The sequence below is a fragment of the Melospiza melodia genome, chromosome 16 (genome assembly GCF_035770615.1).
Source record: "Melospiza melodia melodia isolate bMelMel2 chromosome 16, bMelMel2.pri, whole genome shotgun sequence".
In the NCBI taxonomy this organism is placed as follows: Eukaryota; Metazoa; Chordata; class Aves; order Passeriformes; family Passerellidae; genus Melospiza; species Melospiza melodia.
In genome coordinates, this window is record NC_086209.1 from 12073935 (window position 1) to 12090788 (window position 16854).

Here is a 16854-nt window from a genome sequence, read left to right on the forward strand (position 1 = left end):
CCTTGCTGCTCTCGGGATCTCTGGGTGTTGAGCTGTGCCACTGTGGGGTAAGCCTGAGCCATGGAGGGTTTAGGAGTGGGTTTGTCTGGAGGGGTCAGGCAGCTGCTGGGGGCAGTGTGTGTGTGAGGAGCCCAGCAGAGAGGCTGAGAGGCTGCTGGAGAGCCAGGAGGAGGGAATGGGGACAGCATGTGAGACTTGTGCCTCTTGGGATGCTCTGCCTGCCTGGGGAGGGCAGGAGCATCCAGGCTGTCTGGATGGGCTGTTCCTGCAATGGAATTTGGTTGGTTTGCATATGCAGGGTAATTTTTTTTCTGTGACTGTTCTCAGCTGTTTCCTGGGGAGAGAAGAATATGTGTTACAGTAATCACTTCAAGCTATGGAGAACAGTGTCTCCTATGTGGCATTTGGAAGGGGGAGGCTGCTCAAAACTTGCTGTCCTCAGGGTTGTGATGCTCTTGTGGGACCAGAGGTGGAGGAGAAGTTCCAAGGAGGATGTGCAGCTAGTGATCCTGCTGGCTGAAGTGGGAAGTTGCTAGGGATGGCTGGGGCAGGTGCCTTGACCTGGGTGTCTGGGGGAAAAGGCTGAGAAGTTGTACTCCCTGTGAGGAGTGCAAATAAAGCATTTATAGTGTATGGACTTTTCCTGCTCTCTGAAACATTCCTGCTCCTCAAGCTGAAAATATCAAGGGATGCTAAATTGTAAGCAATTGTTAAACAGCCTTAAAGAGCTGTATGGGAAACTGTGTCTGCTCTTCATTTCTAAGCCTTCCTCAAACAATGAGTCTGAGCTATTTATCAGGAGCTTTTTTAGTGCTGGAAGGGAAAGTGAGCATTTAAAGTGTATCACAAAATAAAGAGGCACTTTAAGAGGCAATTTGCTTTTCAGGATGTCCAACTAAAAATAAATCTTTCTTTAAACAGCCTTGAAAAGAAAACAGAGAAAAGACCTTGCCCTTGCTGAGAATAAGGAAAAATCTTTTTGCTGGCTTTGGTGAGGGTTTCCTCTGGCATCTGGTACTAGATCCAGGTAAACCCTCTTGGAACTGGTGGAGAGCTGAGGGATGTGTTACATTCAGTAACAAAGCTGGTGAGACAGAGAGACTGTGTGTTCGAAACTTCTGTAGGGATTTTGGCTAATCCTTTCCACCTTAAAAGCACTACAGAGAGTTCCTTCCACCCCTCTTTTCTTTGTTTATGTAACAGTTAATTAACAAGGATGTCTATTTGACAAAGCAATTTCAGGGCACATAAAATATGTATTCTACTCTTATTTTGTCTGCATCAGAACAAAACTCGATTGTTTTCAAGATTTCCATAAAATGTGTCAAAGTAGCATTCTATAAACAGTTTCTCATGGTTCTCAAATTCTGGGGGATGTTGTTTCCTTGCTTACTTAATTATATTTTTATTTTCACTCAGACAAATATGTGTAAAGTCCAGTCTCTGGTTATGTAAGGGGAAAAAAAATCCCCATCAAGAATCTGTTTATCACTTTAAGGAGCAGCGATGCTGCTGAGTTCAGCGAAAGCAACTTGCTCTGCTGACAGCCAAGTGCCATGTCTGGCTTCTCTGGGACTGTTTCCTAAGTGGAAAACTGTAGACGAGTGTTTTATAAGGAGCCTGACAGCTGGTATGTCATCTTTTCCTGTTAATTCTGTCTTCTTTGAGCATCATAAATTAGTTAGGAAAGCGTGTGGCCGTGGATGAGATCAAGGAATGTATTTCTAAGCACATCACAGGCAGAGCTGTGTTCTCACAGAGCCCGTTTCATTAAGGTGCAGGAGTGAGCTTGGACCAGACTTGCCATGAATAGTGCAAATACTGTTATTCTGTTAATATTGCAGAGCTATGAGTGTGTGTAAGAGCAGGGATAATGTCAATACTGCTGACAGTTACAGCTGTAGTCTCTCTGCTGTGTGGCCATGGAAAGAGGCCTGTTTTAAAGGCTCTGTAAAAGCAGGGAACATTTCAGCATGCAGATGGCAGCCCAGTCTAAAATCTAGTTCTGTTTGTACTGAGCACCTCTGTAAGGAGCCTTGAGGAGCGCAAGGGGAGCAAGAGAAGTGGTGTGGGGGGGGAAAGAGGAGGGATATGATATCTTTCAGGATTGAGACCTCCCTTTGAACTGTCTCTCTCCATTTTTAATAGCTTTTCTGCAAAAGCTGCTTGGGGAGCAGGGTTAGAATGGGTATGAAAGAAGCAAAGCATCTAATCTTTTGGCTTAATAATGCCCTGGTGTAGGCAGCTGCAAAGTGGACAGACTTCCTTATTGATATAAGAGCAGAGAGCAGTGAGTGAAATTGGTGTGGGTGAGAATGGTCCCTTCTCATCTCTTTTAATCTGAAATGTCTTCTGCTTTTGTAGTTGAGGCTCTGCAGAGAGGACCTGTGATCGCTGGCAGGGCTGTCTAAAGCAGCCAGGAGAAAACAGCCCTGACCTGAGCAGTGCTGTTTGTTCTGGGTGTCAGCAGCTGAGCAGCTGGAGTCAAGTGCAGCCATGGTTTTTCTGGAATTTACAGGGTTTATCAGTGTATCTGAAACCTACCAGCAACTTGGTTTTTTTCACTCAAGAGCTCTGAATAGCAAGAGTCAGAGTCCTTTTTTTCCTGTGCAGGGCTTCTCCACAGCCCAGGGCAGCCTGGCTGGGCTGGGTCTGAGTAGTCCCTGAGCCTGTCTCAGCCCAGAAGAAATTTGCCATCCTGGCATGGTGCCCAGCAACCTTGTCAGCTTTGAGAAGCATACATGGTCACCCTTGGCTGGGGCTCCTCTCTGCCCTCAATGGCTGTGGTGACTGCTGCACCTCGCTCTGCACTGGGACCCTCCTGCTGTACCTGCATCAATTCCAGCGCTTCGGCTGGTTTAAAGCGATTCTTAAAATCTCTCCCCTTTCCTCAGTGTTGGTGTACATGTTTAGCTTTCCAAGTGTAGATTGTCTTCCCATTTTCTTCTCTCCCCCAGTGGGTTTTTCTGTAAGCTTTTAAGCACTTCTGCAAGGTGGTGAGAGGCTAAGACCCACTCTGTAAACTTTTCCTCTGAGTCTTTATATTTCCTACAGTACTTCATGTTGCCTGAAGTACTGTATTGATTAAACCACAATCTGCAGGAGTAAATATATGTAGAATATTAATAGCTTCTACTCTAGGGGAAAAAAAGGCTGTAAATTAATTGATCCATTATGTTGACCTCATAAACCATGAGGGCTTGCAGTACAGCTGTAATCCTCCTCCCACAACATGTATTTCACTTTGAATGTCTGTAAAAGGTCTGGGCTAGTCAAACTTAAAAGCTGTGATACTGGGCACATCTGTCTATCTGTCTTATCTATCTATCTATCCATCCATCTTAGGATATGTAGTTAGAATATTGCAATGTTAAGGCTGAACAATAGTTCTCACTAGAATCCAGGGTAGTGCTGCATCAGTACATCACTGATGGTGCAGCTGGGTATGAGGCTTAAACAGTAGCTAACTTTCCCACTCCTATGCCAATCTCATTCCTCCTTACAGTTGCTTTCTGTGTTTCCAAGTGCAGGAGGTGTTGCAATGAGGGGTGAGTACGATTCAGGGATTTAAAATCTGATTCGAAGATATAATGAACTGGAATTCTGTGTGAGTTGCTCAGGGAATCGAGGTCAGTGTGTGGTGTGAGCTGATAGAACTCCATCTGCTAATCAGTGCTGTTAGTCCTAGTTCTGGTTTACAAACCTGTTAAGATGGGCTGCTTGGGTTTTTGTTGAATTGGCAGCAATTTAGATGCGTGTGTACATTGTATGCTCATCACTCTCTGTGGTGTTTGATGCTACAAATATTGTAATCTTTATCTATAATCAGAATATTTCAGGGCATTTTCCCATTTCCTACCCCTTTTTTTTTCCATAAATGAGCACTATTTTAGGCAGCTATTGGATCAGAAAATTCTTGTAAGAAAATGTTCTTGTGTTAATGCATGCAGGGTTTTCTCTACAGGGCAAGCCAGCAGTTTATTCAGTGTTGAGTCTGACTGGCACTTTACCATAGTTAGAATCAGTTCTATAACTCTGCAGCCAGACATATTAATAGGGGAAGTTAATGGGGTGTTTGCCATCCACAGTATTTTTCTTTTGTGCTTGGCACTGAAGCCCATTTTTTTTTGTTTCTATGTTACACTGTGAGATTATTTTTGAAACTTTAAGATTCTGCACTTGTTGTCTTCTACAGTTCCATTTGGAAGATGTTTAACCTTTTAGTGGAGGCATTAAAATATTTTCAAACAAAACCTGTGTATTAACACCAAAGGATGTTTCTTCTGAAATAACTAGTAAGATTCTGAGTTTATTCCTTTCACATCACAGAAGACCTGTGAGTTTTAGGTTTTTATTCCTTTAACCCAGACATCCAGCCTTTAGAGAAGTCATTACAGATAAGTATTATAACCTTGTCAGTATTTGGCTGTGGGTTCCCTTTGCTTTGTCAGGACAAGACCTTGCTTTTTCCTTGTTGTATTACTGCCATGTGGGTGATACACTGCTGAGCCAGTAATAATCCCAGACAGTTTAGATGTTGTCTTTTTGTTGCTGTTTATTTCCAGTTTGTGTAACACAAACACTGTGTTGAGCATGTTTCCCTCATGTCTCAGTGTTAGAGACAAATTTTAGGAGGAAGTGCTCTGGAATGAGCATCTCCTCTAAAGAGAAAGGAGAGTTATTGAAGCCCTTTCTTCTGCCAGTGAGAGAAATGGATACCATGAGATGAAAATGAAAAAAACTAAAACTGTTTATTTACAAAGCAAGATATCTGCAAAGCACAGGAAAAAAAAATGGAACCTCCCATCTCAGCCCCACCTCTCCACATGGCTGAGAGGCAAAGATGGAGGCTGCCCTTCTTTGTCTCTGGGAAGGGAGGAGAAAAGGGTTCACAGCAGCTGGGAACCTCTTGGATTTCTGCCATGGGTCTCCTCCTCACAGCAGCCAAAGTTGGTGGATTTTTGTCCTTTCTTGTGTTGGTTCAGCTCCTCTGAGGACTCAGGTTCCGGGTGGTCCCACTGGATCCCTGATGGGCTGAAAACAAAAACAAACCCCAAACAGTTCAAGGGAAAAACCCAGCCAAAATTGAAAAGTCGCCAAAAGGATTCCCGGTACAGCCTCCAGGCTGGAGTAAGGGAAAGGAAAAAAACTTCTGGCATAAAATCACCCTCAGACTCCTCATTTTAAAATTTATCTTTACGTTTCACCTGAACAAGGAGAATTAGGCAGATGTGAGTTTAGTTAAGGACCTGAGAGGTCCAGTGGAGAATTAAATCCTGCAAGACAAATGGTGAATGCACACTGCCTTGTAGAATTAATGCTCCTTGTGTATTTAGACAACTTAAGTGGCTGGTTATGATGGTGAAGATGCACAATGAATTAGGCAAAATGAAATATTCTCTGATGCTCATTGAGCAGCAGAGCGAAGAACACTGCATGACCCATATCAAGTAGAGCTGAAGAGACATTATTTGAGCTAGCATGCATCTCTGATCTTGAGTATTTTATCTCTGATCTTGAGCATTTTTTCTTTACGTTTGAGGTATCAACAAAAGGGGAACTGGTGCCCATTGTGGATTGCTTTCAACCAAAATATTATATAGGCTGAAAATCTTTTAGTAATGAACAGCTCAATGTGGTATGTTGGCAAAAGAGAAGACCTGAGAGTGAGTTCATATTAAAATTTAAAGCCTTAAAAAGTGGGCTGGGGAAATGGTTTGAAAAGAAATGAACAGGACTCACCATCTAGCCTACTGTAAAAACAATGAAAGAATTACTGTTGCCATTTCATCCTTTGTGTGCGGGGTGAAAACGGTAATTTATTTTTGTGAGATATCTGAGCAACAAAACCTGACAATTGGAAATCACTAAAGAGGTGGGTCGCTGTTTTTAATGAGTGCCTTCTGCATCACAGCTTCTGTGGAGAAACCAGAACCTACAGAGCCTCGTGGTGTGTCAGCAAATCTCAGCCTGAGCACAGACGTGTGCCTGAGTGCACAGGCACTGCTTCTCCTTTCTTGTTTTCTTTCAGAAAGGAGCACTGCATGAACAAAGCTTGTGGTACAAATTAGAGCAAAGCTAAATTATATTTAAAGCGTGAACTTGGGAATCTCAGTGCTGGATTTTGTGCAAAATATGAATGCTCTGATTTTCTTCCTGTTTCTAAAAGCCTCCTTCTAACCTTGTCCCTTGAAGTTCCTTTGAGTCCCAGAAGCCATATGAGCTGAAGGGGTGCTGGAAAGACAGCAGGCAGTACATGAAGGAAATGGGAATACAGCAATTTCCCAAGCTCTGATTCCTGAGGATTTGGGTGGAAGAAATAAATTGTTCAAAAAAAGAGATGAAGTGTGTTAGGCAGGATATGGGAGTCAGGGTGGTTTTTGTTAGAAGAACAAAATTTGTGCTGCATTGCAGCCTGGTCCCCTTGTATTTTTGGGTGCCTGCAGCACACTGTGACAGTTGCCTGACGTCAGGTCTGTAGAACAAATGGATGAAGAGGGAAGGAGAGACCTTATTGGCAGTGCAGTGATGAAGAATTCAGTTGTCACACCTTGCTGCTCCTACACTTCTCCCTCTGATAGCAGCAACCTCCCTTTGCTTACCTGGATTCAAATACAACCTGGCTGGTCACAACAAGGCTTGCACTACTGACTTTTCCTTCTCTGTCAACAAGCACTTCATTCTGTGTCTCTCTTCCCTCCTCACAGTGATTTTGGGCAAGTTGGGTGTAATTGGTATTTCTATGTCCTTATTGAGTGAGATGTCTTCAGTCTTCTGGGAATGGCATGAACTTGGTTCCCCTGTTCTGAGGCATATCCAGTAGAGCTGTGACATTCTTGTTACAGCTGTGAGCCCCATCTCACACCTGCTTGGAGTTTGCAGCATCAGAGTAAGTGGTTCCTCAGGGAAAGGCTGCTCAGTGCCTGTGAGGGGAAAGTTCTGTCAAATGGCAAAATCAGCCCTTGCTTGCAGGGAAGTGGCATTGGACTCTGGCTGGTTTATTCTATCTTGTGTTTTGTTCATGTTCTTCATCAGACCATGGCCATCCACTCCACATTGATTCCCAGGAGCCTGGCCCAGGGCTGGCTGGGGTCTGTGGTCCATCCCACGGCCTGACAGGTGGGTGAGTGGCTCTGAGGAGGGAGTTGAGACCAGTCCTGTTGGGTGAGTCTTGGCACACGTGGCTCCAGAAATCTGAACAAATTTAGAAACTTAGTCTTGAACGAATACAACCTTCCTTTTTCTGGCTGCTGGACATTCTTCTTGGGGAAACACAGCTTATTTTGTATCTTGTGCCCTTTGTTAACCTGAATGTTTAAAAGCAGCCATCTCAGGGCAGTTTGAGCAGCCTGGGTGTCGGTGGCTGGCTGCTGTCCCAGGACAGACAGAGCTGACCCACTGTCACTGTGACAGATCCCACTGCCTGCTGGAATCCCTGCCATGGTGGAGTGACACTCAGACTCTGATGTGTGCTTTCATGCCAGCCTCAGTGGAGTTGTGTCACATGTGACAGGCTGAGGCTTTCGGCTTGATTGTGAATGACTGGGTGGTGCTGTGGTTTCTTGCCCTTTTGCTGCTCTATTTTCCTGATTTGTGGAGGTACAGAGACTGACTGCCTTGGTGAGGATAGGGCTTCAAAAAGTACAACTCCTATCAGTGCTGACAGAACCAAGAATTTTCTGCTCTGCCTAGCATTAATATTGGTTGGCAGAACTTGCTTTGAATTTTTAAATGTATTTAATGCAGCCTAGCTTGTTTGGGGTGGAGATGTACAGACCCACATGAAAAAGGACCTAGGAATTCCATATTTCAGCTGTAATTACTGAGGGGGGAAAAATGGAGAAACTAATTTGTAAAGCTATACTTGAAAATCATTCTAGCATAGCATCATCATTACAATTATCTGTCAAAAGATTTAGTTCAATTACTTCTTTTTAAGCTCTCTTGTCAAGATGGCCTTACTGGTTTCAGGATTGTGTTACTCCAAGGAGAGGTCAAGGAAGAGTGAATGCTAATTCTGTCATTAACCACTGTCAGACAGCCTTCAGTGTGTATTTTTTCTTGAAAATGCCTTAGCATTGTTACTGTGAGGAATCAATAGGCATAAAGTGCCATAGAATTCAGAGAGGGGAAAAAAATCCACTGCCTGTTTATAGGTTGTAGTACAGTAAGGTGAGAGGAAGAGAACTTCAGTTTAAAGTGGTAATTTTGAAATAATTGAGTAGCAGCACAATTCCTGTAGTGTAAAAGATTACACAGGTTTACTTACATTTTCTTCACACAACGATAGGCCAGTAATAAAATTACAAGGAAAGAATATTTGATGTAATAAACTCAAATTAAACTGAACAAGCGTCAGTGAACAGCAGGACATTGCAACCTCTTGCTGCTTTGTAAATGCTCAGAGCTGGAGGGGTCTGGGCTCTTTCTGGATTTGGGCATTTGAGACCTCTGAGTGAGCTGGGTGGGCAGAGGTCTTAGAGCATTTATGGGAGGATTCTGCTCACTGGCCTCAGCTTTGACTGCTATTGCTGATAATTTTGTGCATTTCTGTTTAATCGAAACTGCTGTAAAATGTGTGCTGAATCTTTTGGTGTAAATGATATCTTCACAGTGATTTAGATGGCTGCCAGGTTTATCTGATAATAAGGGTCCTGATCTAAAGTCTGTATCTTATATGGAGATGAATTCCTGGAGCTTAAATATATCAGGCCACTTGAAGGCCCATGACTTCAAGCTAAGCATAGACTTGAGGACTCTAGCTTATAATTAAGCATCTTTCTCTGAGAGAGATGGGCTTTGAATTCAGATTTGTTCTACCTGTTTTTAAGTGCAGAGAAGGAACCTCAGTTTGCTTTTGCTATCTTTTCTCTAATGGCCTGGTACTTGTAAATGGAAACAGAATTAATTCCAGTAATTATATAAAATGAAAAAATAAAATTCTAAACTAGATTTTCCCTTTTTCTTTTTTAATGTACATAACATAAAGTAAATAGTAAACTTAACAGGTGAGACTCCTGAGACCTACATTCATTGATTTCTGAATTTTGTTCACCTTTCTTTACCTCATTGTATAGGAGAAATTTCTGGAACAGCATTAATTGTAGGCATTGTAGGAGTTTTTACAGTGCCACCAGTGGGAAAGTAAGGTTGCTAAGAGAGATTGTATGAACTATTCTTTTCCTGAATAATATGATTTTTTTAAGTGTGTGGCCTGTTTGTATGAGACAAAGCTAGTTACGGCCATCAGGGTTTTCCCATAACATAGAAAATAAATAAGTAACACACAAAAATCTGCTAGATTGGACTCATACTACTTCAAATAAACTGTTGCATCTTGTGATTTTTTTCTTTGAGAGCAAAATAATATTTTGAGGTGTCATTTAAAAAAACCCAACCCTTTTGTGTGATGGTAAGAGGTAAATCGCTCATACATGGTTACTTTGAACTGTTGTGTTTTCCTATTCCTGCCTAAACATAAACTGAGAAGTTGTTACATTAAGCCATTGTCCTGTTGTGGTTCTTTGAGAAATGTTTAACTGTAGCTGCTGCTTTGTTGTAGTGAAAAGCTGTGATTCAGACTTTGTTCTATGTTTGCATTTCAGCTGCCACAGAAAGTGAAAGATGAAGCCTCTTGTTTTCTTGGTTCTTGTGATCTGTACTGTAGTCAGCATGAATTTGAAGCTCGTGTCAAAGAGGAATTCTGGTAAGTCACAGAAAATTATTTTTACTTTTGGATCTGGACCTCATGCTTATGCAATCAAGCATTTTAGATGGCTGCATTTTGTTTTGCATATGTACTACTTGTTCTGTTCTGCCAGAAAAAGCAGAAAGTCATAACTGGTATGGTTTGCTTAGTAAATGAAAGATGTTTGAATATGTCCTTCTGTTTTCTTTTGTTAAAAAAATAAAAAGAAAACGTTGATTAGATTGAAACTTCAACCAGAGGTATTACAAAGATGATAATGACTTTGGCATTGTGGCATTGTTCTAACATCCATTGTTTTACTCATGCTGAGGAATTTTCTTACCTGTGGATTTGGTCTGTGGTAAGTTTTAGGTCTGGATGATTTTTTGTATGTTGAAAGGTCATCTTTGAAAATGTTATGCTGGTTTGATATGTGATCATATATAGGGTTAACTGGGAAGAACTCTCCTGAGTAGATAATCTCTGATTATTCTGTCAGTGAAAGAGAGTAGAAGTTGGTTCATGTTTACATCTGCTTTTGAAACCTTCTAGCAGTAACAAAACCCTTCAAAGAGGCATTAGAATCTCTCCTTCCAGGGTAGACAGCTCCTCTGGATAATGGTTATCTGTACTTGAGCCTGAAGTGATGTCTGCTCCATGCAGCTTTGCCCTCTCAAAGAAGTGACTTCATGAGACTGTTTGTATTTCCCAAGTAATGTGGGGGATAGAATGTAGGAAAATAAAGATAGTGCAGAAGGTAATCTCACCTCTGAGGAGTTGCAGCTGTACTAATCACCAAAGATTAGCAACAGGCCTGCCCTTAACAGGCCACAGCTGTGTCCAGTAAGGATGATGGCTATAAAAGAGTGGGTGAGGAGGCAGTTGCAGCTTGTTGGCTGTGCTGTGAGGAAGGAGTCAGAGCTGCAAGGAGACGCCCATGAGAAATCACTGAGAAGGTATGGGAGCTTTGCAATAAGATGAAAACAAAGTAAGCTGTGAGTTTAGGAGGCATTGGGCAGAGAAGCAGTGCTGTGCTACACAGGGCTGTGTCTAAGGGTCAATGCTGCACTTTGAAACTTTTGATGGCACGTTGTTTTCCCACACTGTTTGTGTGCTATGCTTACATGTGTGAGGGCTTCCACTGATCCTGCTGTCCTCCAAGTCTTCAGTATTTTCAGCATTGCAGGTACAAACAGAAATTACAGGCTTCAGTTGGTGTGGCTTGTGTTAAGTTTAATTTCTGCACTTCTTGAGAACACAGGAGAAAAGTTTTGGGCTGTCCATTAAAAAGAATTGCATGTCACATCCCAGGCTGGGAAGTGTTGCTCTGGCAGCTGCCAGGTGCTGGGCTGAGTTCTTCTGCTGGTATGGAAAGTGTAAATGGAGGTTGCTAAACTGAACCAGCCTTTGGTTGTGGTTATTGTGCCCAGAGCCCAGTTTGTGCTGTGAGAGCAGTCAGGAATATTGGGGTTTGGTTACAGTGCAGTCCTGGTTTAAGCTCTGCTAAGGGTGATGGTGTTTCCGTTCTTCAAAGCTGCTGTCAGTGGCCTGGATGGAAACCCCCTGTGAGATGCACGATCAGTGCCTGAGCAGCCTCTGTTCACTGATGCCAGGCAGCAGCACCTGGCTGCAAGCACGGGTCTGTGCAATTCTTTGCCAGGAGCACACAACTGTGGAAGTGGCATGCTGGTGACTGTAGCATTTGTTCAGCTGGTAGTTTACCTTTAATTAGATTTGCATTTTTCAAATCTGCTTTCTTTGACTCTGCAGAACTTCAACTCTTGTGGTTATAGCAGCTGTTGACAGTGTCAATTTAGGTTCAGTACTGGTGGGAAAAATGCTTTAATATGTTAGACTGCCTCTTGCTAAATATAACCCACTAGTGAATAGGTGGTTCTTTTTCATTTCATTTGATTGTGGCAGTATGTGTTGAGAATAAGATGAAGAGGAAAAATTGCACATAAAGTAAAATTATAGTTTCTTTGCAAGTCCATAATCATGTAGTTGGCTTTCACCTTCAGCACTCATTCTGGTTGCTGCATGCACTAAACTATTTATTATTTTTTATTTTTTTTCCCCCACTACATTGTGTGTGAAATAATTTTCTGTTCCTTTGATATCAGCACTTGGAGTAAAACTAATAATTTGACTCCTTTTCTGAAAGGCCTTTACATTTGAAGGATTGCTGTTTGATTGCTTGGGGCTTCACTAAATGTTATATGTTGTGAAGAAGAGATGTTCCAGCAAGTTCTGAACTTTAACTGTTGGTATAGTTTTAGTGGAAGATCAGAGACAGTGGGTGGATGCAGACAGGCAAATGCACAAAGAAACAATGTCAGCATATTTTATTTTCCATAGGGTGACAGTAGCTCTAACAGGCTGGTGCTGGGATTCAGAGTTGGTGGTTTGTTTGTGGTTTTTTTTGTTTTGTTTTGTTTTTTTTTCACTGATGTCTTGATGGAGGAGAGTGGAAAGGGGAAATGAATGTAATGGTTATTTGTGGGCAGCTGCACTGCAGTGTAAACTGGAAACAGGAATAGGGTTTTTTTAGCTGTAGATTAGAGCTGAGCTGGGGGAGAGGATGAGGGGCCCAAAGGATGCTCTGGGGACAGGATCTCTGCAGCAGAGTCTGGATGGGCATTGTAGTCTTGGGTCTTGCTGGCTGTTGGTGTGGGGATGTCTGTTCCTGGTGAGCATCCTCAAAAGGGGAAGGGAAATTGTGCAGACAGTTGTGTGAAGCAGTGCATGGAAGGTGCTGACACTGATGAGAAAGACAGATTTGGGCTACTAGAACAATAAACCAGCAAAATTGGTGCCTTTGTGGACTTATGTAGACTGGCATTTGTTCTAAGCAATGCATAGAATTATTGCATGAATGACCAGAATTGTGATTAGTGTCAAGTACAAGAGCAATTATGGAGTTGACTGGCATGTGTGTAATATCACATAATGGAATGTATCTTGTTTAAGGGGTAGGGAGGCTCTAAAGAGGAGCAAGGAGAAGGTGAGGTGGTGTTGTCAGGTAATACAAAGGCATCACTCAACTGCTTTAAAGGTGAAACTGGAGCTGCCTTAAAGAGAGGAAAGGTTTGGTGAGGAAATCTCTTCAGAGGTTGGTGCAGAAATTCTCCTTCAAAGTTAAGGAATGGGAACCCAAGGGGAGAAAATTGAGGATGAGAGCTCCAGACAGCAAGTGCAGGGAGTAACAGGGGCTGGACAGGCAAGAGTCATCAAAGAGGGGTCAGGAGTGGAAGGTCTAAGATGTTAAACAGAAGGTGATGAAATGGTGGTCCAGCTGCAAGCATAGAACTGTAGTTTGCTGAAGAAACAATCCTCATGGAAGGGAATAGATAAACAGAACTGAAAGATTTTTCTCGTGTCCTTTACTTGCCCTTTGTTACAGATTTAGGAGTCCATATTTCCTATTTGGAAAAGAGAAGCAGGGATGCACATGAAGACTGCAAATAGATTTAGAGTACCCTGCAACGCCGCAAAAATGACAGAGAAACTTGTAGCAAGGCAAATTTGGCTGCTTCTCACTTGAGATGTGGAGCCAAAATAATTTAAATGGGTGAGCTAATTTAATTATGCTCATCAGATTCTTCTTTGGAGGCAGCAACTTCCCAATGTTCCAGAAGAAATCTGTCATGTCTACAGAGTAAAGATTGCTGTTTGTGGTGGGAACAGAATAGTTTGCCTCAAGCATCTGTGTGAGTGTAATGTTGATTTAAGTTTCACAGGCATTTCTTAATATTAAGAAGCATTTTTGAAAACTGCAGGTCATCCTTTTTTGCCTGCTTTAAGAAGTAAAACTGAGCAAACAGCAAATGTGGGGACTGCAGCTTTAGTAATAGTCTAGGAAGGGTATTTTACAGGTGTAGGTTATACAAATGAATTGAAGATGTGGGAGTTGCTGGGTTCCCAGCTGATAGGTGATTTCCTTTTAATCGGATTAAGTGACTTTTCCCAAAGCCTTTGTTTAAACAATGCTTTGAATTATCACAGCAGGGAATATAATACCAATTTAAAATCATGGCATTTTTTAAAGCAAAAGATTTTTCAGATTATAGATTCTGTTTGACTTACTAGACATAATTCCATTAGTGAATAATTGATGACATTTATTTTTGCTATATTATTTGCTGAGCTGAAATCACTGTCTGAGCATGCTAGAGCTCTGGAGGGCATGCCAGCCTTGTGTGGAGGAGCAGGGGCAGACATCCCCAGGGTTTCTGTGCGGCTGCAGGGCATTTAGAAGCCTTTCTGCAGGTCAGCACCTGAGCTTAGCTGGCTCAGGTTTGGCACGGTGCATCAATGGGGAGCAAAGACACACAGACCTCCTTCTTGCTCGCTCTGAAGAAAATAGTTTATTGCAATAAACCAGGCCTTTTTATGTTCTAAACTGAACCAAACCAAGAAGGCCTGGCTGCCTGCCCCCACGGTGTCCCTGCTCATGTGTCCCTCTGCCCAAGCAGCTTCCTCACCCCACGGTGTCCGCGCGTCTCAGCAGCCCCTGCCCCACACACAGGGTGAGCACACCCCAGCTGTGCAGCCTCTCCTCTGTTATAGAGCCCACCCTGCACCTCACTGTTAGCTGAGCCTTCCCCAGAGTGCTTGTGGTGAGCAAGGCTGAACTGAATTCAATAGGGTTTCTTATGTCCCACAGCATGGGTATGTCCTCCAGCTACAGTCATGTCTTCTCTCCTCTGTCAGATGGATTTGCTGTGGGATTCCAGCCTTCCTTCACCTCCTGTTTACCTTGGGACCATCCAAAAGGCTTTCATGCCGTAGGAGCAAGTGTATCTCTGATTCTCCACCCACTTTATCACCCTCTACCTGCATCTGACTTTATCACTGTTGGCTTATGAGAGAGAAGGCTTGACTTGGTGTTGGGTCTTGCTGTGTATGGACATAGCCAAATTGTCTTAAATTCTCACTGATATTGCAGTGCCTTTTAACACATTAGTTTAAAACCTACTGGCTTGATATTGCAGTGCCTTTTAAATGTCATGCAGCTGACTTTGGTCTGCTATAGATGTTTCAGAGACCTTCACTTTCCTGTGACTGTCACTGCCTGTGCCTACGATTTCTGTCTGTTCCCTTCTGTGAAGATCAGTCTTCCTGTGTTGCCTGACCACTTTGGCCACAGAAACTGTGGCATACACAGAAGTGGAGGTGTTTGTACTGCAGAGAACTCATGGATTTGTGCCTAGAGTGGGATATTCTGGATGAGCATAACTCTGAAGTCCATTGTTCCTGTGGGAGTGGGCCAGAGGAACTGCTGGATGTGTGCTCACACTTGCCATTTGCTTTAGTTTGCAGTTGCATCTGCCTGAAGAGCTGACTTCTGACCCTGATGTAAAATTCATGGCCGTGAGCCCTCCTGTGTCTGAGATACGAGCGATGCAAAAGAGGCTTTTGACTTTTGCTGCCTGCAAATGCTGTGCAGGCAGAGGAGACGGGAGCTTGGCAGCGCTCATCAGTGCATGCTGATCTCCTGCTTTTCCCAGAAGATGTTAAGTTATTCACAGCTCCAGCAAACAAAGTCAGAATCACTGCTGTTCTAAGCTGTCATCAGTGCAGGAAAGTGCAGCCTCTCCTGCATCAGCTGTGTCTGCTCACGGGTTCATGGCTGCTCTCCATCTGTTCTGTTTGGATCAATGGGAAGAAGGAGCTGGGCTCCTGTGCTCGGTCAGGTCTCGGGGGGCTGCCAGAAAGTCAGCTCTGAAACTCTGGTTGCACCTCATTACAGGGGGCTCAGCCTTAGTTTCTTCTCCTCTAGACAGAAAATGGCATTGCAGCTGGACAGAGCTGTCTGGAGGACAGCTGGCAGCATTTATACAGCCTGTGTGCAGGCGGGGAGGAAGGGACATGTACCAGAGGAGCAAGAAGGGAAATAAACAATCTGCTAGAAGTTTGGGGTTTTTTTAGTTACCTCAACTTGACAAGGTTTAAATTTTGAACTTAGTTAAGCATTCAAATTTTTAGCTATTGCACACATTTAAAATGAGTTCATATATAATTTAAGCAATTAAAATATGGAGCTGTTACTTAAATATTAAAGCAAGATTCCTTCCCAAAAGGGAAACCTTTTGTATTTGAATAAAATAAATGAACACAGTTAAATTGTTTCAAGCCAAGTAATCACAAAGGGAAAGTCTGAAGTTCCCAAATATCTTTTTTATGTTTTAAAGTGCAGTATTTTGGATGTTACTCTTGCATGTGTCTGGGGGATGTGCTGGTGTTTAGACCTCCAGTAACTGTGTGCACAGTTCAAATGTTTGTTAGGGCTTGAAACATGATATTACTATTATTTTTTTGACTTCCCATGTTCTAGTAGTACTTTTTTACCTGAGCAGCATTTTTTAAAGTTTCGTGGGACTGTTGATGTTTTCAGTAAACATCTGCTATCATGGTATTTCATATGAGTGCTTTTTGTCTCTAATGATTACTTCATAGTTATTCCCACTTTACAGATGGCATAAAATCAGCAAGAGAGAAAACTGTATTAAGGTTGCCCAGCACACTCAAAGCGATGCAGGGAATAACACATAAATTAAATGTTTCCCTCTGTTTTGTTGTGTTACTAATGCCTTAGGCAAGGACAAGGAAAGCAGTCTTGTCTTCTGAAAAAAAATTGAGGCTAAATAGGCATGTGCATAAAATGTGCTTCTATGTCCTTGGATACATGGGATAGAGAAAAGCTTCTTTAATTTCTGTTATTTTTCAGTAGAAAATAGAAAAAATGTGTCAGCTAGAAATGGAAGAGGAAAAGAAGGAGAGATACTTGGTTATACCAGGTTTTGTGCACTAGTTTTAGGCATAGAGATTTTGCCTTTGAACATTACAAGTCTGTCGTCTACTGGCTGTCCTTCCAGTGAGGAGTGGGGCACAAGAAGAGGAAGAACCACTTGACACTGTAAAATGACACATGGAATACCTGAGGAGCCTCAAGCCCAGGAGGTGCCAGTCACATCTCCTGGGTTACCAAGTTTATAGCAGCCTCTGAGTGTGTTTGCTGCTCTGACCTAAAGAGCATTTGCTGCTCCTGAGGCTCTGCAGGCTCAGCTGCACTCCAGCCACTCTGGGCTCCATCTGTGCTGCCCTTAGATTCTCAGCACTGCCAGGAACTGCAGCTCTGTCCTCAGATGAGTGAATAGCCTAAA

The 16854-nt window shown here is 42.7% G+C and overlaps 1 protein-coding gene across 4 annotated transcripts in view; it reads left to right on the top strand.

Moving 5' to 3' along the window:
• Window positions 1-16854, top strand: part of IL1RAPL2 (interleukin 1 receptor accessory protein like 2) — a 332915-nt gene that overhangs the window by 2791 nt on the left and 313270 nt on the right. For all 4 annotated transcript variants that reach the window (XM_063170656.1, XM_063170658.1, XM_063170657.1 and 1 more), the window contains one exon: window positions 9606-9706. In XM_063170656.1, coding sequence (XP_063026726.1) covers window positions 9625-9706 — 82 coding nt within the window. In that variant the 5' untranslated portion in view covers window positions 9606-9624. Of the gene's footprint in view, window positions 1-9605; window positions 9707-16854 lie in introns of those variants that run through there.